Source organism: Gymnoscopelus microlampas, assembly GCF_963454915.1.
Source record: "Gymnoscopelus microlampas genome assembly, chromosome: 15".
In the NCBI taxonomy this organism is placed as follows: Eukaryota; Metazoa; Chordata; class Actinopteri; order Myctophiformes; family Myctophidae; genus Gymnoscopelus; species Gymnoscopelus microlampas.
The window spans coordinates 34,291,880-34,318,598 of NC_139952.1; the positions used below are offsets into that span (position 1 = coordinate 34,291,880).

General features: G+C 41.4%; 1 protein-coding gene across 16 annotated transcripts in view; it reads right to left on the bottom strand.

Moving 5' to 3' along the window:
- Positions 1–660: 660 nt before the first annotated feature.
- Positions 661–26,719, bottom strand: part of pleca (plectin a) — a 129,009-nt gene continuing 102,950 nt past the window's right edge. For 13 of the 16 annotated variants that reach the window (XM_084079844.1, XM_084079846.1, XM_084079845.1 and 10 more), the window contains 24 exons: positions 26,452–26,579; positions 25,546–25,639; positions 24,617–24,771; positions 23,669–24,023; positions 23,214–23,291; positions 22,590–22,751; positions 22,065–22,169; positions 21,838–21,933; positions 21,607–21,732; positions 21,157–21,309; positions 20,667–20,821; positions 20,018–20,144; positions 18,882–19,065; positions 18,612–18,632; positions 17,629–17,786; positions 16,957–17,135; positions 16,510–16,648; positions 15,872–16,228; positions 15,483–15,566; positions 15,288–15,392; positions 15,017–15,115; positions 9,835–13,185; positions 2,261–9,573; positions 661–2,052 (listed from right to left, as the gene is read on the bottom strand). In XM_084079844.1, coding sequence (XP_083935970.1) covers positions 3,352–9,573; positions 9,835–13,185; positions 15,017–15,115; positions 15,288–15,392; positions 15,483–15,566; positions 15,872–16,228; positions 16,510–16,648; positions 16,957–17,135; positions 17,629–17,786; positions 18,612–18,632; positions 18,882–19,065; positions 20,018–20,144; positions 20,667–20,821; positions 21,157–21,309; positions 21,607–21,732; positions 21,838–21,933; positions 22,065–22,169; positions 22,590–22,751; positions 23,214–23,291; positions 23,669–24,023; positions 24,617–24,771; positions 25,546–25,639; positions 26,452–26,579 — 12,633 coding nt within the window. In that variant the 3' untranslated portion in view covers positions 661–2,052; positions 2,261–3,351. The remainder of the gene's footprint in view (positions 2,053–2,260; positions 9,574–9,834; positions 13,186–15,016; positions 15,116–15,287; positions 15,393–15,482; positions 15,567–15,871; positions 16,229–16,509; positions 16,649–16,956; positions 17,136–17,628; positions 17,787–18,611; positions 18,633–18,881; positions 19,066–20,017; positions 20,145–20,666; positions 20,822–21,156; positions 21,310–21,606; positions 21,733–21,837; positions 21,934–22,064; positions 22,170–22,589; positions 22,752–23,213; positions 23,292–23,668; positions 24,024–24,616; positions 24,772–25,545; positions 25,640–26,451; positions 26,580–26,719) is intronic. The other 3 variants (XM_084079852.1, XM_084079855.1, XM_084079851.1) reach the window with 1 other exon arrangement.

A 26,719-nucleotide genomic window follows, 5' to 3' on the forward strand; every position in this document is an offset into this window, starting at 1 on the left:
ATAGATAGATAAATAAAAAGGGAAATAGATGAATAAATACATTTAGAAATAAATGAATATAAAACAAGTAATGTGTCACACATAAATACACATGTTTATTTATTTTTCTATTTCTATGCATATTTGTTTATTTTCATATTAACATGCACCTTTATTTCTACATGTATTTGTTTATTTCACTTATTACTTTATTTATTTTTTAAATATGGCAGCTCTCGCCCTCCATAGAGCCATAGTCCTTCTGCGTTTGTTGTCTTCTGTTAGTGTGCCTACTTCTTCACTGTCCAGCTTTTGGCTTGTTGACCTTAAGAGTATGGAAACAGACACAATACAACACACAACCTCCATGGTCACTAGTTGGGTCACTTCACCTTACCGGCCAGTCGACCAAATATGCCTTCACCGGTGTGGGACCTGTGTGGACAGTATCTCATAATAGCCTTCCTGTAGTTATGTATTCTCTTTCAAGGTTGCATGTTTAGCCGTGATAATGTCAGCACAAAACTGCCAGCACTTACCGAAGTGTCCTACAGTTACTTAGATATTGTGCAGGTTATCATGGTTCAGAATTATGTTCATGGTTTCGTTTCCAGTTGGTTCATTAAATAAATATCTAACCTTACATAAGACAGGTTCACAAGGAATTAGCCCACACAATAGTACAATAGTATGTTTTTTTATTATTATCTATTTTCAAGAAAGAAATTCAATACATATATACATCAAGTAGTGCCTTTTCCTTCCGTAAAAAATGGCATTGGGGATACTAAAGATGTTTGAGTGACCAGGGCTGTAAAACATATTGTGTGCATCTATCTATCCATTAATATCAATTGTACCATCAAAATAATCAGATTCACTGCATGTAACATAATGCATAGTTTGTGTCCACTTGTGAAATCATAATATATTACATAAGAGTTGGTTGGGTATCTCATTTCCAAGTTTATTTACATTATGTAAGGTGTTACATTTAAAATTTCTTATCACCATTTAACTATAAATACACCATTTTAAACAAGGCCTTTTAACCCAATTCACAAAAAAGAATCCTTCACACCCGCTAAAATGTTAAAACAGAAAAGAGAAACTGTAATGGATTAAAACTATTTTATATTGCATCTTCTTAATATTAGTAAAACATGCAAGGCAAAATATATGATATGAAAATAAGGTGGAAATCCATACAATGTGATGCTTTACAAAGGAAAATTAACATCAAAACAATTCAACATGGTGGGAATTACACACACTGGGTCTGGTGGAAATAAGTGGCAAAGCTTAAAGATCTTTCTCAAAGAAATGTGAATCCATGACTTTCAACAATAATGCTTCATCTAAGCAGCAGTTTACGGGAAATATAACACATTACATGAATTGTCTGAAGATTTCCTATGCCAAAATAGCTGGATTATTCATTAAAAGCAACAGTTATTGATAATTCAGTCCATACATTTTTGCCTCTGTATGTTATGACACTGATCGAGGATGGTTATTGTTTTGAGGTTATATTGTGCCATACAGCTTGCCTGTGAAAAAGGTCTCACCAGTTTTCATTTCAGTCAGGAATATTGAGTAGTGTTCTTCCTGTCATGCATCAATCAAATTACAGCTTAGCCTCCCTCTTAATATTCTATATATATCACACAAACGTGTTATAGAGTGCTATGCAGGCACAAAAGCAAGGTTTAATAAGGCTAACCGTATTTTGAATTAGTTTAAGATGAGTCATAAAGTCCAGAATGGTCCATAGGCATCAAACGTAATGCAAACAGTGTAACATCTAATAATCATGTCACTTTATGGAACCAGACCATACATTTTAGGTCTGGTTGATTACAATCTATACAGCTAAGTCCTGAGCATTCATTTAACTCCTACAGTGTAAAAGGTTAATCATACGGGTCCTTTTTTACACTCAAAGAGTTAAACTAATACTCAGGATTTTGCTGTGCAGACTGGAGCAGTAAGAGCACAGTCCGGGTGCATCCGGTGGACCTCAGGAAGACATCAGGCTAATGAGTTGGACAGGAAATGGCTTGAGGGAAGTATCTGAAAAATGTACAAAGCACAATGCCAAGGAAAGCAATTACACATTAGTCACAAGACTTACAACATCTAGAAAACATCAGAAATTCAACATGTGGAAGAGTACAATACAATACAATAATGACAAAATAATGAAAATAAACAAAATGTAGACCGTACAATTTTGCAATTTAAACATTTACAAATTTAACTTTCAATGTAGCGTACTTACAATGTTGAGGTTTCCAGTCAGGTAATGGCTTTTATGTGGTGGTCTAGAGTTTGGATCATCAGTCAAGAGCCGTCAGATGCTGTTTATGGTCCTAATGGTCAACATGATCTATGCTATATTGCTCCTATTTGTTTGAGAATGTCTGCGTTTTGATGTGCAGTCATGTGAGGCTCTTGTCCATTTACAAAGGTGCTTAACAAAATGAATTGAAGAGTGACTGTTTGGCTGTGAGGCTTAGCTTGTAGGCAATTCCTAGGACCCAGGAGAGACTTATTTTGCATTGTTATTTCTCCAAGTCTTGTGAAAGAGAAGCAGGGATTGAAGAGTGGCTATTTGGCTGTGAGGCTTAGCTTGTAGGCAATTCCCAGGACCCAGGAGAGGCTGATTTTGCTTGTGAAAGAGAAGCAGGGATGGATTTGGACAAGACATTGGTAGAATGTGGCAGTGTAGCAGGAATGGAGAAAAGATCTTGAAGCTTGGCATTCTTGCATCACGCCCCAGTGTTAATAATTGTAACAAGATTATTCTGCTTTAATTCTGCTCTGCAGAGTGGCCTTGATCATTATACTGGATATAAACTCTAGTCCACTTTACTAATTGTAAATACACACATTTACAGACATTTCTCAGCTTGGTTTTAAACCCAATTTGGTTCTTGACAAAAATAAAAAATAAATTGAAATGAACACTTTTCCGGTTATAATATAGCAGAAAAAATATACTGGACAAAATAACTCTTGTAATTATACAACACTACAGTCCTAATGATATTAAACTTGAAAAATATAAAATATATGATATACTTTATCACTTGATACTTTGTCATAGATAGTGTAACTTCAAAAAAGGCAATGCAGCTTTTCTGTATGCAACTGTAGAAAGTGCGGTAATTCTGCTAAGATGTTGTCAACATAATTTGGACATGAAAATGAAATATAACATTTTAAGCCTGTAAAAGAACTGTTCTTTTAAAGGTCCCTTAGCAACCACATGCAGAGCAGAATATTAATCATTTGAGAATCATGGGCACTGTGGTTGTCTTCTGTTAAATATCTTCTCAGGAAAACATTTCGTCCTTGTAACTGAAGCTATCAGTATCGGCGGGTGTAACTTGGTGATCCATACGAGGAGGTGGAAGAGAAGGTCGTTGTAAAACTGGATCCTGTGGCATCAAAGCTACCTCGCCTTGAACCTGACCTAGAGCCAGTCCTTGACCCGGAGCGTGACCCGGCACCCGAACCTGACCCACTAACGCTATATGGACTGTATAGTCCTTTGCTTGACTGAGATGACGCTTCCAGTAGTCGCAGTCCAGTACCTTCTTCAACCATGCTTCTCTCCATAGCATCCTTGTAAGAGATTTTGAGCTTGGTTTTAGGGCATGTGAGGTATTTAGAATATGCACTGACGTCTCGTAGCTTTTGTGCGGTACGTGCATCTAAGGTGCCCTTCTTTACAGCATCATCTATGGGTACTCTGGTGGTAACATCTGGTTCAATCAACCCACCAGTGAGATACTGGACTTCTAGGAACCGTTGTCCAGCCTCATAGTACAGCCAGCCTTTCTTGAGGGCTTGGGCTGCTGACATTTTGGTTTTAGTTCTAGGATCCTCAAATCCATTGTAGGCTTTCTGGGCTAGATTGATACGGTCGACCATAATCTTATCCACCAGTCCTTTGTTCATTGCATCTGCAACTGAGAACTTTTCCCCAGTATTTGGGTCGAGGATGCCTCCCGTACAGGCCTGGGCCTCTAGTAACCTTTGACCTGTAATATTGTCCACAAGGTTTCTGTGCATGGCCTCTGTAACAGTCACTTTCTCCAGTGTGTCTGTGTCCAGGATTCCAGCCACAGGGCCGGTCTCCTCAGTTGGGTCATTCCATGTTGTTGCTGGCGTTTTCAGAGCAGGAACTGGACTCATGGGGTAAGATGAGGAGGACCCAAAGGAGGATGACCGGGATCTGCTGCCACTCGTGTTTCCAGACAGCATGTCTGCAAACTCTGTTATGGACAGGGTCCCTGCCCTGTATTGATCAAGTGCAGACTTGTCAATGAGTCCCTTTGAGATAGCATCGTCAATGTCATATTGCCGACCTGACCTCCTATCAATGATCATGGATTTCACAACGCCATCAGATGAGGTGATTGTAATTTCTTCCCACTCACACTCCTGCTCAGCAAGCTCTAGATAAGTCTGGTGATCGATAAGTCCTTTGCGATAAGCTTCATAAACTGACATTTCTTTACCCGTCTCTGGGTCGACAATGACTACCCTGCGTTTTCGCACGGATGACTTTGATGATGTCTTCCTCTCGCGCTTCTTTTCTTTTAGCAGTAGTAGAGCGAGTCCAGTCTCTGGGTCTATCATGCATCTCTCCATGAGCTGCAAGTATGTCAGGTTTTCTTCAGTGTTGGGATCAAAGAAACCTTTAGTGTCGTCGGACGGGTCAGTGAGGATTTCGTTCATTTCTTCGTCAAAGAGGCCACGTTCATATGCTTTTTCCACTGGCAGGCGATGGCTCTCCTCTGGGTCAATTATTCCACCAGTAGCAATCTGAGCCTCCAACAGGCGAACACCATGATCTTTTAGAATGAGACCCTTTTTCATGGCCTGGAATAAGGAGATAATCTTGCCAGAATAGGGATCCCTGTAGCCTGTTACTGCACGCTCAGCAGAGAGGAGCTTGTCTTTGAACTCGGGGCCAACAATTGCCATCTTGACAGCTTCATTGACATTCAGCTTCAAGTTCTTGATGGGGTCAATGACATATCCGGTGGCTGCTTGAGCCTCAAGAAGTTCAAACGCAGTTCCTGGTCTGATCATATTCTTCTTCATTGCTTGGTAGATGGAGAGGCGATCTTTGCTAGATTCTACATACACTCCAGCAATGCAGCTGGTGCCCTCAAGGTACTTCTTCACAGCTCTGCTTACCTCCTCTACTGTAATGAGACCCTCAGTGAGTTCATTATATGTCTTTTGGTCAATAATCCCAGACCGAAGAAGCTCATCCACAGTGATTTGCTTTCTGAGACCCTTGAAGAGAAGGCTTCTATCTGCCAGTGAAAGCAGACGCAGCCCGCTCTCTTTATCGACTTTGCATCTTTTCAGGAGCTGGGCGTAGTTGTGTTTCTCATCTGTTGTTGGATCAGTGTAACCCTGCACATCCCCATTAGGATCAGATATTCTGTCATGTGTCTCCTTGTTGATGTATCCACGCTGCAAGGATACGTCTGTGGGGAGGTGGAAGAAGTATTCAGGATCCATTAATCCCCCAGTGGCTTCTTGGGCCTCCAAGAGCCTCAGGGCATAGTCCTCTGGAATAAGGTCTTTTTTCATTGCCTGGAAGATAGATATCACTTTTCCACTGTATGGATCCCTGTAGCCTGTAACCGCTCTCTCAGCTGATAGGAGTTTATCATGGATCTCAGGGCCTACAAGACCTTTGCGCACAGCCTCATCAACTGTTAGAAGTTCATCTTTCACAGGGTCAATGATAAATCCAGTGGCAGCTTGGGCCTCAAGCAGATTCAATGCAATCTCAGGCTTAATAAGCCCTCTCTTCATAGCCTGATAAATGCTGAGCTTTGGGGGATTGACTGACATAATTCCAGCAATACAACCAGTACCAAAGAGATACTTTTTCACTGATGGCATTTCCATAACCTCACGAATAGTCATCTTTTCTTGCTTCAGTAGGTTGTATGTTTGCAAGTCAATAATTCTGGCACTGTAAAGCTCCTCAATGGTAACTCTTCTTCTTATTACATCACATGACATGCCTTGTTGCTCTGTCTTTACTGTCTCTCTGTGTTCAATGATTTCAATTATGATAAAAACCATTCTCTCCTTTGAGATTTTTCCTGAGCGATACTGCTCCATAAGCCTAAGCTTTTCCTCCCCAGGAAGTAAATCTGAGTTCAAGACATCAAATAGGTTGACACTCTTTCCTGCGAATCTCTCATGAGGGATATCAACCTGAGTGTTGGCTAGGTCTGTCTGAGCCTGTGCTTCTGTGTACTTATAGGACTTTTCAATTGTGGCGGCAGGGGCTTCTTCAACCTTTGTCAGTGGCAGGTAGCACAGACCAGAGTTTGGATCTTTTACACACTTCTCCAACAACTGCTTATAAGTAACAATTTCATTTGTGTTGGGATCAGTGAAGCCTTTAACATCTCCTGAGGGTTCATTGAAGGACTTGGCCATTTGCTTGCTGAAGTAGCCCCGCTGGATGGCCACATCACTGGGAACACGATGGCTGCTAACTGGATCAATTATCCCTCCTGTGGAAAACTGAGCCTCCAGAAGCGGAATCGCATGTTCTCGCAGCACTAGCTCTTTCTTCATGGCCTGTAAGAGGGAAATGTTGTTGCTTGTGTATGGATCTTTGTATCCAGTCACTGCCTTTTCAGCTGAGAGAAGTTTCTCGTGAAGCTCTGGGCCAACGACTCCTACTTTTACAGCATCATCCACAATATATTTTTGATTTTTGATTGGATCAATTATGAAACCAGTTGCTGCTTGGGCCTCCAGTAGAGCGAGACCAGTCTTATGTTGCAGGATGTTCTTCTTCATTGCTTGATATATGCTTAGTTTCTCCTTTGGCTCTTCCAGGGAGATTCCTGCAATGGAATCTGTGCCCTGCAAATACTTCCGAACCATGTCAGTGTCACTTATTTCCTTAGGTTTCTTTTTGCCCTGTTGGAGTTGATCAAAGGTTGCCTTATCAATGATGTTGGAATCAAGCAATGAGCTGGCAGTGACGGGTGCCCTGAGGCCTTCAAAACAGGCCTTTTCTTTTATTTGTTTTGTTTTGTCTTCCTTTTCTTCAACCATTGTCATCACAATAGTTATTAGCTTTTCTATTGTCACCTGTCTCATTTGGTACTGTCGTATTATTTCTATTCTTTGCACCTCAGTGATGTACTCAGAGTGTATGATCTCCCAGATAGTTACTTTTCTTCCCTTGAAAGGACCAAAATCTAACTCCATGGTTGCCTGGTTCAAAGCCTCTTTGGTCTTGACCTCCGTAATTTGAGTGTCTTCTTTCGACTTTAAAGCCTTTGTTGAGAGAGGGAGCAACGGGAGACTAGTCTCTTTGTCTGTGACACATTTCTTTAAAAGCTGCGAATAAGATGCACCCTCCTGTGTGTTAGGATCATAGAAGACCTTTGTTTCGTCAGTGTTCTTGTTCAAAGTCTTGCTCATTTCGTCATCAAAATAGCCACGTTTACAGGCAACTTCATGTGGGATGCGATAACTTTTAATGGGGTCAATTATTCCCCCAGTTGAGAGTTGTGCTTCAAGCAGACGTATGCCATTATCTTTCTTTATAAGGCCTTTGCTCATTGCTTCGAATAGAGATACAGTTTTTCCAGTGTATGGGTCTTTGTAGCCGTTGACAGCTCTCTCTGCAGACAGAAGTCTTTCATGCAGCTCTGGGCCAACAAGACCTGATTTAACAGCCTCATCAACTGTGACTTTATCATTTTTAACAGGGTCAATTATAAACCCAGTCGCTGCCTGAGCTTCAAGGAGATTTACTGCAGTCTCTGGTGAGATAATCTCCTTCTTCATAGCTTGATAGAATGGCATTTTCTCCTTGGAGGATTCATTCAGCACACCAGCAATGCTGTGTGTTCCTTTTAGTGCATTCTTAACAGCGTCCATCTCAGCTATTTCTTTAGCTGTTACCTTGCCATTGCTCAACTTGTTGAACAAGTCTTTGTTTATGATCTTGGAATCTAGGAGTTCACTGGCAGAGACTGGAGTTCTCAGGCCATCGAACATATTTTCATTTTTCTTCTCTTTATCTTCCACAACCGTAATTACAATCTTGATGACTTTTTCCACTGTGATTTTGCCCGTCTTGTATTGGCGAATCAAATCCCTCCTCTGCTCTTCTGTAAAATACTCAGAATTAATCACTTCCCAAATGGTGACTGTTTTGCCTTTGAACCTTCCAAAAAGTACACTGAGATTTGCTTTATTGAATATCTCTTTAGTCTCCTCATCTGTGAATGATCTCCCACTTTGGGCAGCTTTCTCTGTTACTGGTAAGATGAGTAAGCCACTCTCTGCATCCTTGGTGCATCTCTCCAGTAACTGCCTGTAAGTGATTTGCTCTTGAGTGCTAGGGTCAATGAATAATTTGCAGTCATCACTGGGGTCAGTTAGCTTCTTGTTCATGTCCGCATCAAACTGACCCTGCTTATAGGCTGTCTGAAGGGGTACTCTATGACTATTAACAGGGTCAATAATTCCACCAGTTGCAAGCTGCACATCAAGTAGTTTGGTGGCCTGGTCCTTCTCAATAAGTCCCTTTTTCATAGCCTCAAACACAGATATTTTGGCTCCAGTGTAGGGATCTTTGAAGCCAGTGGCTGCTCTCTCTGCAGAAAGCATTTTGTTATGGAGCTCAGGGCCAATTAGTTCTTCCTTAACAGCCTCGTCAACAGAGAGCATTTGATTTTTGATTGGATCAACAATGAAACCGGATGCTGCTTGGGCCTCCAGTAGCATTGTAGCAGTGTCAGGAGTAATTTTCTGTTCTTTCATTGCCTGATAGATGCTCATTTTCTCTTTTGATGGGGTCAATACGCCTCCCACACAGTTCTGGCCCTGGAGACATGATTTCACTTTGTCCATCTTTCCCAGGTCTTCCACAGTGGCTTTACCTTTTTTCAGCTTGTCATATTCTTTCTTGGTCAGGATACCGATGTCATGGAGCCTTTCTGCAGGAACCTTCTCCCTAATTCCATGGAATGCTAATTCCGGTTCTCCATTTTTCCTCACACCATCCAGTTCAACAGAGCCATTGAAAACCTTCTTTGTAGTAACTACCTTTGTCATTGTAACTAACTGATCTCCAGTAACCGTTTCAGTCTGGACTTCCATTTCCTTGTTTTGGGCTGCAGCTGCTTGTGGAGCGACCTCAAGTTTCTGAAGTTTCTCCCTGAGCTGTTTGTTTTCCTCTGCCAGAAGCCTTTCTTGCTCAAGCCTTTTCCTTTCAAGTTCCTCCATTTCCTTTTGCTTGTTCTTCATCTCCGCTTCAGCATCCTTTTGCTTTTTCAGAGCAGCGTCCATGCTTACTTGGAGTTTCTTCTTCTCCTCCTCCATTTGTTTCCTCTGACGCTCTTGTTCATCTTTGAGCGCCTTGGCCTTCTTCACTTCATCCTCAAACTGTTTCTCAAGCCTCTTCTTCTCTTCCTCAATGACCTTCTCTCTTTTCAGCAATGCATCCTTTTCTGTGATGAAAGTCTGTTGCAGGATGGTCTTCTCCTGCTCAATTTGCACCCCCATGGCGTTTTCCATCTGATAGGGACAGCAGAAAAGAATATTAGTTAAATGGCAATAACATTGTCACCTAATTATGTAGGCGTAATAAAAATAAAAATACATAACAACAAGTACAATAAGATTTAGTAATAATAATACTAATGTTTTGGGTTTTCATGTAAGTTGCTGAACATGTTATTATCAGTCTCTGCAACTTACATTATAGTTAGAAATGGACCACTATGAAAAGTTAGTACTTGTAAAACATTATTGTTCATTTAAACAGTTACACAATACCTCTTTAGACTTATTCTGAAGCTCTGTTGCCTCTTTTTTCAGCTTCTCCTTCTCCTTTTCAAGCTCAGCAATTGCTTTGCGTAAATCATCAGCTTCTTTGGTGCTCTGCAGTCTCTGTGTCTCCAATTTCATCACAACAGTCTTGTCTACCGTGTCTTTCTCTGTCTCCTGCAGGCGGGCTCTGATGTCTTCTGCTTGTTTCTTGAACTTTCTAGCCTCCTCCTCTGCCTTTGTCTGAGCATCACTGAGCTCTGTCACCCTCAGTTTTAGCCTCTCTGCCTCAGCAGAAGCCTCAAGTTGCCTCTTGCGCTCAGCCTCCAGTGACTTCTGGAATTCTTCTGTCTCTGCACTGAGGCGCTGCTGCATCTGTTGTTTGTCTTCCAATAGTTTCTTAGCCTTCTCCTGTGCCTGGTTCTTTTCTTTCTGGAGTTCCTCCGCCTCAGCTTTCAGCTTACTAGCCTCTTGGATGGCTTGCATTTTCTCCTTTAACATTTTCTCTGCAAGCGCCCTCTGTTCTGCCAGATCAGCTTCAGCTATCTTTCTCTGTCGTGCTGCTTCCTGAGCTTCCACGCTTAGTCTGGCCGCATCCTCAGCAAGGCTCTTCATTTTTTCAGCTTCCTCTGCAAGGACTTTCTTTGTTTTGTCTTTGTCTTTCTTCATGAGGCGCTTGTTTTCGTCCTCAATTTTCAGCTTGAGCTTCACCAGCTCCTCCATCTGAATCTTGACTTTAGAGAGCTCATCTTCAACTTGAGCTTTTTGCTTGCAGGCATCATTGACTTCACCCTTCAGTCGCTGCAGCTCGTCGTCCAAAACAGATTTCTGCTTATCGGTGTCCTCCAGTTGCAGTTTAACCTTCGACAGCTCCATCTCCACCTGAGACTTCTGTTTAAGGGTTTGTTCTGCTAGTTTCTTGTGCTTGCTCATCTCTGTATCTGCTGCCTTCTTTTGTTCTAGAGCCGCTGCCTCAGCTTTCGCTCGCTTGGAGGCCTCCTCCTCTGCCTCCTTCCTCAGCCTCTCTGCATCCTTCTGAGCTTTGGCTTGTTTGGCAGCTTCCTCCTCCGCAGATTTCTTCTGCTTTTCAGCCTCCTCAGCTTTTTGACGGAGCAAGGCAGCCTCTTTCTCTGCTTTCTCTTTGGCTTTCTCCGCAGCTTGTGCAAGTTTCTTGGCATTTTCAAATTCCTCTTTGAGCTTGTCCTGAGCAAGACCGTCCTCCTTCTTCTTGCTGAGAACCTCTTGTGCTTTCTGCTCAGCAGCACTGCATTTTTGCGCTGCCTCTTTGGCCAGAAGGATCTGTTTCTCTGCCTGTTTGTCAGCCTTCTCCTTCTGCTTATTGGTCTCGGAAGCTTTCTTCTTGAGACGTTCAACTTCCTCCTGAGCAGCTTTACATTGACGAGCAGCCTCCTCCTCGGCGGCGGTGATCCTCTTGACTTTCTCCTCAGCTTCTTTCCTTTTCTTCTCTTCCTCTAAAGCAAGCTTTTTCAGTTTGTCCGCCTCTTCCTCTGCTTTGAGTTTGCTCTGCTGGGTTTCCTCTGCAATGCCCTTCAGCTGGTTGAGCTCCAGCTCCAGATCCAGCTTACCTTTCGATGCTTTCTCAAAGCTGAGTTTGATGATACGTATCTCCTCTTCAACCACCTTCCTGTGCTTAAGCGTTTCCTCCACAATAGTTTTCTGCCTCTTCAATTCAGAGTCAGAGGTGTTCTTTAGTTGTGCGATTTTCTGCTCTATATCTTGTTTATGCTGTGCTGCTTGGTCCTCCAGAATCTTTCTCTGATAAGCCTCCTCCTCAGCCTTCCTTTTGAGCCTTTCATTTTCTGCCTCTTTATCTTTTAGGGCAATCTCAGCTTCAGTCTTCAGGCGAGTTGCCTCATTGATGGCAGCTAGTTTTTCCTTGAGTATCTTCTCAGCTTCAGCTCTTTGCCGAGCTGCCTCTTCCTCAGCCATTTGCCTTTGCTTTTTAGCCTCCTCTGCTACTGATCTGAGCCTGGTCGCCTCTTCGGCGAGTTGCTTCATTTTTAACACCTCAGTTTCAAGGAGCTGCTTGCTTTTTTCCGTAGTAGACATTGTGTCCTTCTCAGCTTTCACCTTTAACTGAAGAAGCTCATCCATTTCACGTCGGACTTTAGCAAGCTCCTCTTCCAGCTGTTTCCTCTGGTTCTCTGCAGCGTTCACCTCATTTTTCAGACGCTGGAGCTCACCATCCAACAGGGACCTCTGTTGTTCGGCGTGCTCAAAGTCGGCCTTGAGACGGATACATTCTTGCTCTGCAGACAGCTTTTGCTGGGCTGTTTTTTCTGCCATTTTCCTCTGCTTTTCCAGCTCTTTTTCTGCATTATCCTTTTGTTTAAGGGCAGCTTCTTCAGCCTTAGCCCTTTTCTTGGCATCTCGCTCAGCCTCCACCTTCTGCCTCTCTGCCTCCTCCTGAGCCTGGCTCTTCTTGTGGGCTTCTTCCTCTGCTTGAAGCCTCAAGCGGAGCGCCTCATTGGCTTTCTGTCTCCATGTCTCAAGCTCCTTCTCTGCCTGCTCTCTGGCTCTGTTGGCCTCATCCTGTTGCTTCTTGAGTCGCCCTGCCTCCTCTTGCAGCAGCAGAACGGTACCTTGCTCTCTCTTCAGCGATGCCTCCAGCTCAGTTGCCTTTTCATTAAATATTGTTCTTTTACTTTGCAGCTCGGTGGCAGCACTCTTCTGTGCTACCTCCTCAACCACCTTGATCTGCCTGTCTTTCTCCTCCTCAGCCTGTTTCATGCGCCTCTCTGCCTCTTCCGCTTGCATTTTGAATCCCTGCAGGTCATCCAAGGCTTTCTGCTTTTGCTTGGCAGCCTCTTTCTCGGCATCCGATTTGCGCTTAAGCTCCTCTTCTGCATTTCGCTTCTTCTGAGTCTCTTCAGCGACCTGCTTGCGGAGCCTCTCCGCCTCCTCCTGAGCGCCTTTCCTGAGCTTTTCAGCATCATCAGCCTTGTCTCTCAGTTGCTTCAGCTCAACCTCGGCAGTGGCCTTCTGCTTTATTGTGGTCTCTAACTGAATTCTGATGATGTGGATCTCTTCCTCTATCTTGGTGCGGCTGTAGAGGGCCTCTTCTACCTGTTGATTCTTGGAATTGATTTCCTGCTCTGAGAGACTCTTCAGCTGGTGCAACTCTAGTTGTATGTTCTGCTTCTGCTTCTCAGCATCCACAGCCACGTCTTGCCGCCTGTTAACCTCCTCTTCCATTTTGAGTTTTAGTGTCTGGGCTTCTTGCTCTGCTTTGGCCACAGCTTTAGCATGGGCATCAGCTAACTGCTTTTGTTTTTCTAACTCGGCCTGCATCTCTGCCATCTTTCTCCTCTCCTCTTCCTTTAGTTTTTCAGAAGCTTTCTGTATTAGTAGAAGCAACGAGGGAGTAGAGGAGATAAAGGAAAATGTTAGATTATGTTAGATTATATGTTAGATTATAAAATAAATATTCAATGTTTGATTAGTTATAAAACATGTAGGTACATATACATGTATATACATGAGAATAATGTTATGCTTACAGGTAATCATACTTCAACAAATAAACATTTGTTTTAACAACAGAAATAAATACTGTATTGGGAAATGCTTGTCATGTTTATTCAATGTATGGCATACAGAATGAAACGTTACGTCACAACACAACACAACAGTAGACTTAGGGTTTTTAATGGCTTCATGCAACTGAGGTATCTTTCCTGATTGATGTTGCTGATTGAAATTCTAAACGTTTTCATAGAGTTGCTCTGTGTAAAAAGGTCTGTCATACCCTTATCATTTGATATTGAAATTATGTGGCACATTTTTGGATGGACCCTGAACCCTCAAAAATAACTAAACATAAAGATAGTGTTTAAGAGTGAAAAAACAGAGAGACTGAGGCGTAATAATTAGCAACATGCAAAGTGTATTATGCATAGTGGGTAAGCTTTAAGTGATTTGGCAAAACAACAATCATAAAATAACCAATCATTAAAAATATTTATATCAAATAATTTGTATGGCATTAGTTTGCAGCAATTCAGATTAATAGTTTTGCTTTGCAAGCACACCAATCTGGAAAACCTTCACCATGGATTAGCATAGTGATGCAGCAAAAACAGCATGATATTCATGTATCGTGATCCGCAAAATGACCTTGGATTAAGATGACATCATTATTATTATTTTAAATCCAATATCACGTTGCTCCAAGTGTGAGAAGCAGACAAGTTAAACATAAAGAGATGATGCGTATTAATCTTAAATAAGATTGTGACATGGTGAGCTCCCTAAGTATGATGATGGCTGCATACTGTTTGATGTTTGGCTCCATACTGTCAGTACTGTGAATGCAGAATTTATTACATCCAAAGTAAAAAGCACAGAGACAAAAATGATGACAGTATGTACTTGTCCAAAGACCACACACATGAGTGACAGATAGACATGGGTGTGATGTTAAAACAGGAAGTGAAAGAGGGTAAAGAGGGCATGTTTCTTTTAAATACCTGGTGCTTTGGGGTTAATTCACCTCTTAAGTGCCCAAACATGATTACTATTCATCATGACAAAGCACTGGCAAGCAATAAAAAATAAAAAAGCAAACAAAATACAAGGTTAGAAAAGAAAGGGAAGGGGGTAAATAAAGCATTCATTTGAAACAGAATAATTCTGAGGGTGCGAGAAGCCAGCCTGAAGCATCTCAACCACCAGTGTGAGTATGGGTAAAGGAATAAATAACATTAAAAAAAACTGTATTGCAAGCATCTGGAAAAATATAACCAAGAGGGTCTAATGCCAGTGCCAAATCAGCATTAAATGTACTTAAAGGCTTTCTAATTCAGAGGCACATTATGTTGTGACAGAATAGACAGTGTGGGGGAAATGAGAGACAGGTAGTGTTGAGGGCAGATGAGCTGCAACACTAGCACTACAAAATATTTACTATTTGCTCTACATTAACAAAATGTGTACTTAACACTTTGCATACTACACTGCAGATTTAATTAGCATTCTTAAATTCATTGGATTCAGAATCTTTGAATTTTGAGTGCCATCATTCTGTAGTTTCATAGAAAAAGACAAATTATTTCCCATACAATCATTTTAATAGGTAAGCGTTTTTTGTAGAGGATTTAATTTAGTTAGTAATGTTTTATGTTACAGAAGGCGGCTGCAACTCGCATTCTGTTTAATGTGCGCAATTTACCTCTTCATCCTCCAGGCGGCGCTGTGTCTCTGTGATGAACTTGATGTACTGGCTGGTCAGAGTCGTCAGCTCACTGTATCGGGTTCTCAGAGTTACATACTGAAAGATATGCATTTTTCCAAAGTTAACAGTAGTACATGTAAGCTTCTCTTATAGCAAACTTCATTAACAACTTTAATCAGCATCAGAGTTTCCAGGTTTTCTGTCATTAGGACATATTTCTGCTGTTAGATAAAGGTATCTGATGAAAAACGCAAGTCTGTAAACCTACTTCCTGAATGATATTGTCAGATGCAGACTCAATTTTAGCTTTCTTCATAGGAGATGCTATGGGATCCTGGAGTGCTTTGTAAGTCACAACCTGGAGCTCATAATCCTGTGGAAAAATAAAACATGAAAAGTGAATTAAAACAAATATGATTTATGAGAAAACGTTGTTTTCAGATATGATGATTTATGTACATACCTTGACTGCATCAATATATGCCTTTGTATATTTCTGGCAATCTTCAACCTTGTCTTTGTTTTTCTCAATCTCTTCTAGGAGTTTCTGTATTAATACAGGACAACAAACTATCAATTAAGGAAAGTGCATAATCCATTATATGCAAAGTTTACTGTAGATACAAAAGTGACAAAGAGCTCCCTCTCCTGGTTGCAATTATTCACAAGAAAATCCCCACTATCTATGACAACACAAAATAATTTCTTATGAAAAAATAACTACAGGTGAAACTAAGGGTGAAATTTTGTGTTTTAAACAAATCTAAACAAAATGTCATCTTTAACAGCCAGCAATAATTGTGATGACTTTACTTCTTTATACCAACAGCCTATTCTCTAGTTGTCCAGTACCTTCTCCTGTGCCAGCTGCTCCTTGAGAGCCTTGCTATCACCAATGGGAACGGCCTGGATCTCCTCCTGCCTCTGCTTGGCCTCAGTGAGCCAACAGATGAGCCAGTCATAGCTTTCACGGTAGGAGTGCATCTGGCGCCCCAGCAGGTCCAACTCCCGCTGTCTCAGGTCGATCTGGCCGAACACTGCCTGCCAGCGCTCCAGGAGACTGCTGACAAGGTGGCGGTAGTGGTCCAACTCTGCGTCTCGTTCACTGTGCACCCGTGTCATCTGGTCATTGACGGTTGTCGCCTTCTTGAGTTCGTCCTGCAAGCGGTCAAATATGGCCTGGTCGGCCTCTGCCTCACTGCGCATTTTCTGTTGGAGACAGAAATAGAAAAAGAAAAGGATTTAGAGTAAGAACAGTGTCATTAACAAGGCAGATAATATAATACATTTGATTTATAATGCACTTTACATTTTTGGAAATCACAAAGTGCTAATAGTTAGACCATCTAAAATTGTTCAACATCCACTTGCGCTTAAAACTTCTGCCTTCAATGTACAGGTTTGGATAAAAGTGTCCACCAATTTTCCTATGCATAAAACCATGCACAGATAAAGAATAAGAATATGTTTCCTTTTCCAAGAGGAAATACCTTTAGCTGGTTGCGATAATTCTCCACTTCCTTTTCATCTGTGGGCACCTTGTTGACATCGCATAGATGGGTCTCGTAATTCTTCAGTGTGTCTTCTGCATCTTTGGTGCTGCGAATCACTACATCAATGGTCTTCAGCCTGAAGGCAGAAGATATATTGTGTAAGGACTAATGAATATTCTATTCTAGTTTGCATTAAGGATCCTGTTAGAAACCTGAGGATGGTTTGGGTGTTATAACAATTATACTTACCCTTTTTTATTTAAAATTAAAGTAACATTTGTAAACACAATTTTGAGTGTACAGTGACGTGAATTAGTTAAATGGTTAGCAAAATCGCTGTTCAATAGAACAAAAGATCCCTCTAAAAAATACTAATGATTCTGAATGAGGTGAATCTTGAAATCAAGGTAATAGTCCAAATAATCCATAGTCATGGTAACTTACTTGTCCAGGTAAACAGAGGACAGACTGTAGACATGATCCATCTTCTTCAGGGTAACATCCAACTCAGAGCGCAGCATCGGAGCAGTGTTGGACTGTTCAGGAGAGGCCAGAACCTCTTCTGTCTTCTCAGCCATGCTGTTCAGTTCTTTTTTCAATCCTTCCAACTCTGACTGCACTTTCTGTTTTCAAGAAAAGGGGAGAGAGAATTAGTAGATTACGCAAGTGATACCACCAAAAGTACAAAGACACAAACAAAGTATTTAGGTTTCAGGTTTATGGCATGTGACAGAGAAAGCAATTATAGAGGGCAAATTGTACAGTAAGGGTCTTCGAGGGTACATTATAATACGGTTATTGGAAGACTTTGGTATGCCCTGTGAATCTAACCTGAATTTTACTTGCATGTCTCATACTAAATAATATTGCAATTAACAATTATAGCAGTGAGGTAAATCAACAAATGAGAAGATATGTATTTCCCAACCAAGCACAAATCATGCCTTACATTACCATGTGTCAAGTGTCATGTGCACTCTTCAGATGTACAGTACCACGCTTTCTAACATTTAATGTGTAATTAAAGCATATGTGTTTGATATCCATTACATTTTAATTTCGTCTTTTTGCCTTGTCCTCATAATTACATATACATTTTGAAATTTCAGTCATTACCATCTGTTCTGCAGTCTTCAGTGCACAGGCTTTGAGTGGCTCTTTATCCACCGGCTGGCGGAGGCGTGTGGCGGTCCGATTCTCACAGGCCTCCAACCTCAGACGCAGGTCCTTCAGCTTAGTTAGGTAGATCTTACACACAGACTCATCTTGCTCGCCTGGAGAGGTGAGGGAAAAGATGATTTAGGCGAGACGAATAGAAAAAGGATTTATTAGGACAGAATAAGGGTAAAGCCAGATAAAGCCAGGATTGACTCCTAAATCAATTGCAAGTATAAATGACGAGTTTCATTCCAAATGAAGAGACATCCACCATTTGTTTTCGAGGTGCACATTGTCAAAGTGATCATACACATATTTGAATTGTTATTTGCTCTCTTAAGCTCTCTTTGGTCATAAAATACTTTACAGAATATATTAATTTGTATTTTGGGAATAAAGCACTGCAAACACCAGGCAACATTTTGGCATGGTGGACATAAAGTGTTTTAGAATGAAACCCCTCAAATACACAAGTTTTCTACTTTCATATTAAGTCATCTAGGAAAGTCAAGTTAATGATTCGTGGATCATTCCACTACTCGTGATTCGCCTAAAGAGGGAGAGAACGGCATTTGCTTCTGCGTATTAGTAGCATTTCTACAACCAACATTCTGTATTACTGCACGCTAACCAATCACTGCTTCATGCATGATTGGTTTCATTATGGATTATTACTTGAGCAGTTGATTCATTCATTGACACTCATTCTCATACAGTAAACACACTTCAGTGACATGCATGCATAGGTAAACAGAACACTGTGACCAGTAGTAAACAGTACAATCAATGAAGATGATTTTGATGATTGAAAAGGTTGTGATTGGATGTGAAAAGTTTGATGGAGTGAAATGAAATGCCACAGCAAAACAGCCTTGACAGCACACACGGCCCTCTACTCAACAAAAGCTACTCAGTCTGGCAAGGTAACCAGAGCACCTTACCTCCAGTGGGTGCAATGTAGCCTGCAATGTGAATTAAACAGTCAACAGTCAAAAGACAAATGGCCATGACTAAAAATGAATTGAATGAAAGATGCCTGTCAACAGTTTTGTGGAACATGTCTTGCAACAAAAAAAAGAAATGTAATGTAATCAAATGTTTTCATTGATTAAAGACATATGTCTAACAATGGATAGCTGAATGATCCTACAATAATGTAATGCATTGTCACATAGTTGTCATGGATTCTTGTGTAATTAGTGGGAATGTACCTTGCTCCACAGTGCTGACCAGAGAGTTGTAGTGCTGGTTGGCCTTGTTGTAGCCGGCCTCCACTTGCATGCGGTCCTCCGCCCCAAACAGCTGGGAGTCCTGGCTGTCTCTGAGGAAGCCCTGATAGTGTTGCTCCAAGTTCCTCAGTGCCAGCCTGTATTCCTCCACCTTAAGGGTTTTGAACTGCAGCGACATAAAAAGACAGGGTGATGAGAGATGAAGATATATTGTGCTCGACTGAATTAAGAGCAAATGGCTTGAAGGCTTCTTTAGGGGACCCCCTCGCTACCCCCTAAATCAGGGCCAACCCTTTTTTAAAGGGGGCCCTATTTGAAAATATGAAAATACCGTAGGGCTGAAAAAAATATCAATAGTCTTTTGTTGGTACTGGTGGTGTATCCAAATGTCAGCCACTCATCTGTGCTGTGAACAAAACATTATTCAGCCCTTTTTCAGCCTTATTTCACATGCATGCACTGCATTGCTATTATATTTACAGTCCAATAAACTGTCTTTTGTTCTAAGTGGCAGTGTAGCCAAAACCAGGTGAGAAAAGGTCTATACAAAAATATGAAATATTGAGAATGAAACAACACAAGGAACAAGCAGTCACTGTATGAATCCTTACACATTCTACAAATGAATAGCCTATCTGCCCAGGTTAATTTCAAAACGCTCAAAACTTAAATTTATGATTTTCACATACTGGCGGGCCATAAATAATCCTTTAAAGGAAGGAAGCAGAGGGCCATGTAAAATCTGCCCTTGTGCCACGTTTGGCCACCAGGCCGGACTTTGGACATGTCCGACCTAAATTCTTAAGACTCTTCTACTTCAATTCAAATGGAAGGTATTTTCATTGCGAGAGCAGTTTTCCCGCTTTATCCAATTTGCTAATCATGATCACTGGGTGAGTTATTATGGCTAACAATCTACTCGACACATTATCTGTTAATGACTGAGAGGTACCTCTTAACGAGCAGATTTACTTCTGTCATCGACATCACTCAGAAAAGTCCCTTTTCTAGGATTTTGCTTTTTTCATTTTCTCTTTGTTGAGACAGATAGTATGACATTAGCAGAGGGAGACAGCCGAAAGAGTGCCACAGGTGATGATGGATGTTTAAATGTTTACCATGGAGATGTTCCAGGAGTTGATGATGTGGACGTCTCTCATTAGATACTGCCATGAGAGGAGGCTCCTCATGTCCACATGCATCGTCTGCCACAGCGCCTGAAGTCTCTGGAGATTGCCGTCCAAACTGAAGAGGACAAAGCAGAGGTTGATGCACTTATACGTTCATACTGTAAGATGCCTATTCAGAACAGAAGAGTGTTTAAGTACTAGTCTACCAATGTCGTTGCTGTCGGGCAAAAACCTTGTATCTCCATATTTCTACTTTTTATGGTTTTCTTTTGTAAATGAATACCCTACTTCATCATACAAGAGCAAAAACAATAGACCTACAAGCTCACAACGCGCATTGTGACATGTTGTGAGCTTGTAGATTTGTTATTTTAGCTATTTATGAAAATGTTTGAATATTGAAAGTGTCACTGTGGGTTTTGTATATGTGTGAGTGTGTCTGTGGGTTTTTATAAATACTGAACCAATGAAAAGTATTAACAAGAGCTTGTGACTAAATAATAACTACATTGGATCCACTGGAACACATGTTCTTTTTTTTTCATTTCCAGAAAAATAACAGTTTTGGATATAGAAGGTTTGTACCAGACCACGCCGATATACAATTAGGTAATGAGTAATCAGATGCTTAGCTCACCCAGTTACACTATTTACAGCCTCCTTATTGGTTGGTTGAACAAGGAAGCAGATGGACGGCACAGTGGCCTCACTGCCTTGGTCATTCAGCACCCTCCACTTGTAGGGTTGAGAGTTGTTCAGCAGGGCACACTCATCCCCTTTATGAACCGTGATCTACAACAGGGTACAGAAGACATGTTGTGGCAGATGTGTGTAGATCAGAACCAAAGTCTTCGCATGAGGCAGTGCCTGAAATTGTGTTTCTTTAAAGTCAACTGAATATGGAGCAATTAGTGTGTGCATTGTCAACGGTAAAATAAATCATGGGAGACCTTTGGAACAGCTGGAGACATCATCAGTGTTGTCTAACAGCTATATTATGTATATGTTTTATTTTTGGGCACTTTTGTTAAAAAGTCACATACAGTACATACGGTATAAATGGAATAGATACAGTACATGCATCATATGGCACACAGTACAGTAATGTAGTAATGTGATCTTCTCACCTCCATCTGTTTGAAGTCACAGACAGCCTGAATAGGCATCTTGCCCTTTATCGGAGTCGCAGGGTTACGTGGCTTCAGCTGCACGATGGTCTGAGCTCTACGGTTCAGACCATCAAGGTGAGTTTTAAACTCTTTCAGCTGCTCTTTCTCATCCTGCAGAGGACACAATAAAGCAAAATCATAGGTTCAATCAAAGAAAAGATAATGATAGATAATCCATAGATAACATTTTTAAATGTACTGTTAAATATTGTTTTCTTTCTTTTTTGGCCAGGCATTTGGTGCCCAGGGCTGCAGCCCCTAAAGTCTGTGCATTAAGCAGAGGCTGGCTGAAACCCTAACTAAAATAGCACAGAGTGAATGTACAGTATAGCTCCTAAATGCTAACAATAACCTGATATGTACAATCAATAATTCTATTCTATTTATTGTTAACCTGAGTAAACCTACAGCTGCGTCCTGTAGCAAATCCTCCAGTCGCGTGACAGTGATGCCTCGGTCACACGTGTACTTCCTCTTCATCGTGTCATGCATCTTCTTCATCTGCTCCTCTGCCTCTCTCACATCAGAGAAGAACTAGATAGACAAATAATTATTATTATTATTACATTATTATTTTTATTTATACGTTATTTATACAACAAAAACAGGTACAAATAGGATGGACATTACTTTACATACTTGGAAGTACGCTGTGTTCTCTTTCAGGTGGGATTCAATACAGCAGCACAGCTGAAGGATCCAACTCCACTGGGTCTGGAGGGCTGCAGTGAAAGCCTTGAGGAGAGAAGGATGAAGATAGCATGATTGCAAGAACTGTAGAACTATACAGTAGTGTACTGCCAAAGTAGAGTGTAACAATTCTTATTTATTGTGTAACATTGATTAAGATAATAAATCAGCTCTACCTCTATGGTCTTCCTGGCAGGGTGCCCGTCCTTCAGTAGCTTGTCTCCTGTGGCCTGGACATTGTTCATCTTCTTCTCTCGTAGCTCCAGCTCTCTCATCAAACCCTGCTCCACAACAAGAAAGTATCATTCAGCATGATAGTTGATGATGAAGGGTTTTAATACAAAATGGGATGTCCATCGCTTGAAAAAAGTGTCATTTACAACTGCAAAATTTAAATAAATTATGGATTGCTATTGCTGTTTCTATTGCTTCTACATGTATTGACTGGTGAACTTCAGATAATGAAAAGTAAATAAATATAAATAAATAGATAAATACAATGAAATAATTATTATAATTACAATAATAATGTATCATCATTATTATTATATTTGGTAAATAAGCTTCTACGTGAGCAGTTGATCATGTCGGTGTATTATTCTGCAGGCAAAATAGCATAATTTTCACTTTCAAATACGGTATTCTACATCTTTTCATTATTGTTAGGTGAAATGTGAATGACACTGAGAAGTCCAGCGTACCGAGTAGTTGTCTTTCTTAGCTGTCATGTTGGAGTTTCGATCGCTCCAGTCGTAGTTGACCTCCTCCTCCTCCTTTTCATTCAGCCACATCAGCTCTTTGGTTGCTGCGGTTACGAAAGCATGAAGCTCTGCCATGTAGCGCAGACGAGCCTTGGATGCATTCTGCAGGAAAACATATGATGAACAAACGGGTCAGGTGGAAATCTTAATGCTTTATAATCCCTGATTGGGGAAATTACCTGGCGCTTAATAGGGGCTTGAAAAATCTATACACTTAACCCCAGCATCCATATTCTTGACGGAAACTTAACCATAAACAGCCGATGTACAAGTTTGAGCTTGTAGATTTGGAGTAGAGGGGTGGGGGTCAAAATATTTTGAGATGGGGGTCCGTGGCCAAATACATCATTTCGGGTGGTCCTTGACGTGGTCAATAAATATTCAACACTGTGAACCAATTTATGGTAGACTCCAGTCAACAGCATTCTTCAGTAGACAGCATGGCCTAACTTTGTTTATTGTAACCACTAAACACATACTATTCTCTAGTCTACTGGATCTCTAGTCTACTGGATGTTTCTTTGCAACTTTGATCATTGATAAGTTTTTAAGGTTGTAACTTACCAGAAGTCTTCCATACTGCAGCTCAAGCTGGGACAGATAGTCACGGTAGGCACTTTTACTCACAGGCGAGACCTGACTCTGGATCAGAGAAAAGACATTGAGAGAAAATGTAAAAGACAAACATACTGTATCAGTCAAACAGTGAGGTGATCCATGGTGACATGAGTGAGTCTATAATATGATCTATGTTTTGTCATATTTAATGGATGTGCTGGTATCATCTGGTGTGTTGGAAAAAAAAAGTGAAGCATTTCTATGCAAACTTAATGGTGCAAAGGAGCTGTTTGTGCTAAGCTAGACCAAAAGTACTAAAACGATGTAGGTGTGGCGCGTGAGCGTGCTGGTCTGTTATTCTTTCTTTCTTTGGTCATTGATGAAAATATGCCTCTGCCTTTATCTTTCAAGTTTTCTTATCTCAGTAGTGTTTATCAGTGTAATATATCTCAGGAGCACACCTCATCAGCCTTGGCCCTTTCGATCTTGGAGCGGAACTCTTCCACAGACTGGTGCAGACCACGGTGGCTGCCCAACTGAGACTCCACTGTGGGCAGATCAGTTCCCCACTCCCCCTGGTCTACCCGTCGCTGGTTCTCCTCCACCCAGCCCAGCAGGTCCTGGATGTAGCGCAGGGTCACCTCATCCAGTTCAGGCCTCACCCTCATGGGGGCTTGCTGAAGGGTCTGGGAGCTCTGAGTCTGCACCTGCTGAACCATCTGAACCATGGGAACCTGGGCTGTGGTCACACCAGACTTGAGGCGCAGGTTGAACTCACTGCGCAGGTTCACCAGCCTTTCGTGAAGGCGGTAAACTCTGGAGACATCAGTAGAACAATACAACACATAAATCAGTGTGAACGATGGAGCTAGGTGTGTTGATTAATGTAAGCAAATGGGAGGAAAAATGATCAACATAAAATGTACAAACTATACAATATTGGGTTTGAGACAATCATAGAGACTATCATAGATCACGGGTGTGTTTAAACCCATTGATAATCTATGGGTTTAGACACATATCCATAGAGGGCTCTGCCTGTGATCATAGAACTTATAAGATTCTTAGCAAATAGGATGAAAGAAGAACTACAATCTCAGCAGTATTAAAGGGACTACACTACACCATGAATTTTAACTTTTTCTTCTTTTTTGTGTGTTTTTGGTCTCCCCTACCTCTCTTCTATCCCCAAAAATACCCCAGTTTGAACACTCAGGCTTTCACAGCAAATCTGGGGTTTTCTGTAAATTGGTCTCAAAACAGGCCAAACTGATTTGGTCCCTGACGTGACGTCACGTCAATGCGTTGTGTTGAGGCACGTTGTGAGGTTGTAGCTTTAATCTTACACTTTAACATCCATAGTATGGGTGAATCCAACATTACAATCTACGGTAATTTGAATTTCAGACCTGCGATACATTTGCTCAGCTTGAAGGTGCCGTCCATCTTTGAGCAGCTGAACGTCATTGAAGAGGAATCGGATCATTCCCTCCGCCTTCTCCAGGTCTGTCTCCATCTCTCCTGAGTGTTGAGCAGGCTTCCCTGAACTCAGCATCCTCATGTCCTGCAGAAAACATGGGAGAAAGTATTCATTTTCTTGCTGTTTTCTGTTCTCCCTGGGGGATCCCAGTCAACTGAAGTATATAGGGTTTAACCAATTAAGACGGGAAAGCATCTGTGTCATTTTAGATTTCTTTGGCTATTCAAAAATAGCAGATATACAAGCTCATAGCGCGGCACCGAGTGCTGCGCTACAAGCTTGTAGATCAGATATTTTTCCAAATCTTTGAATATATATATATTTTAAAGCAAACATTTGTAACTAAAATCTTTGCATCTGGGCGTCCCTGGAACAAAAAGCATTTTGAGATGGGCGTCCGCAGCCAAATACAAATCATTTTGGGGGTCCTTGACATGAAAAAGTTTGAGAACCACTGATTGCGAACGCAGCGGAAGGAGGCACGCCTCCGCGCAAGTGGAGCCTACCATGAAACCGTGCTGTCTGTGTGTCTCTGTGTGTGTGCAGTATGTGTGCAGCCGCGGTGACTCACTCTCTCATTGGCTGCCCCCATGTGACTCACGCTCTCATTGCCTGCATGCACTACAGTGTGGCTGAAATTCGCCTGTGCCCCTGGGTGACTAATTACACTCCTCTGAGAAAAATATAGCAGCGACAGTCAAAAATAACACATCTACAAGCATCTACACGAGTTCATCTATTGGGATATAAGACATTTGTGGAATCGGCCTCAGGTCTTAATGGGTTAAGTGGTTAATAAATCAAAATCTTGATAGTGAAACAGCTATGCAAGAGCATCATCAAGGATGTGTCTCTCACCGTTTGTAGCAGGCCCTCCACCTGGTTGAGCTGCTCCTCACACACCCCAGACTCCATCTGGACCTTACTGACAACCCTCTGGAGACGCTCCAGCCTGCAGTGAGGGTGGACAGGTCAGAGAAGAAAGACCACATACTGTATGTACAGTATCAATGAGTCTCCTGTTTCATCTAATTCATTCAATTAATAAGTTAACACAGGCTATGAGTGCAACTTGTTTCAAAGGAGAAAAATGTTTAAATTCTATGTGAGAGACGGTGATGCTTTGTTTTTGTTGCTAACTCATATGCCCAAAAAAAAAGAAAAAAAGAAAAGAAAAAACAGCATGATATACAGTGTACTTTCTCTAATTGGAAAACATGAAAGTGAAAATGTTGAAAAAGTGAAGCACTCACTCCCTCTGCTGGCGAAATAAAAAATGTAACACATAGCCATGATTCATAAAGGCCATCATGAAATCTTCTCTGTCCACAAGTCCTTTCGAGCTCTGCCTGATGTTGGAAGTTGATGTACTGAATGGTGAACCACATTCAGCACTGAAGTAGCTTTTCGTGAGTCTTGGGATAATATGTTACACCCCGCTAGCTCATCATTAGGAAAACAAATCTTGAAATAAACTAGAATATGCTGCAAAATGACCATAATATTGAGATCTGTACCCATGAATTATAATATGGTTTTTCCTTCCACCTCACAATGCAGACTCAGTTTCCCTTCCAGCCAAAGCAGGATTTACAAGTTGGTTTATGAGTCACAAACCTCAACTCCAGAGCGCCTGACTCATTTCTTGATGTTTTTTTGTGCCCCGTGGTATTTGACCAGTATTGCTCATAAGGTATTGGCAACAAACTTCAGCGTTTGCTTTGACAACAAGAACTTGTGATGAGATTCACAAACACCACTTGCCTCTCAAATTCAGTCCTAAGCAGACGCTCTCGCTCCAGTATGGCGACGTGTAGACGGCCCCACTCCTTCTCCACATCAATGGGGTGGTACCCTGGTGGTACTTTAACATGGCCTGCCTGGACTGCACCCTACAAAGCAAAAACCCAAAACTACTATTAAGTGATGCATTTACAAAATCATCACTTCAATGCACAAGTGATGGTTTGAAGGAATTCACAACATAACCCTGCAGGACAAAGGGGCAGTATAGTAAAGCACATATTGTTTA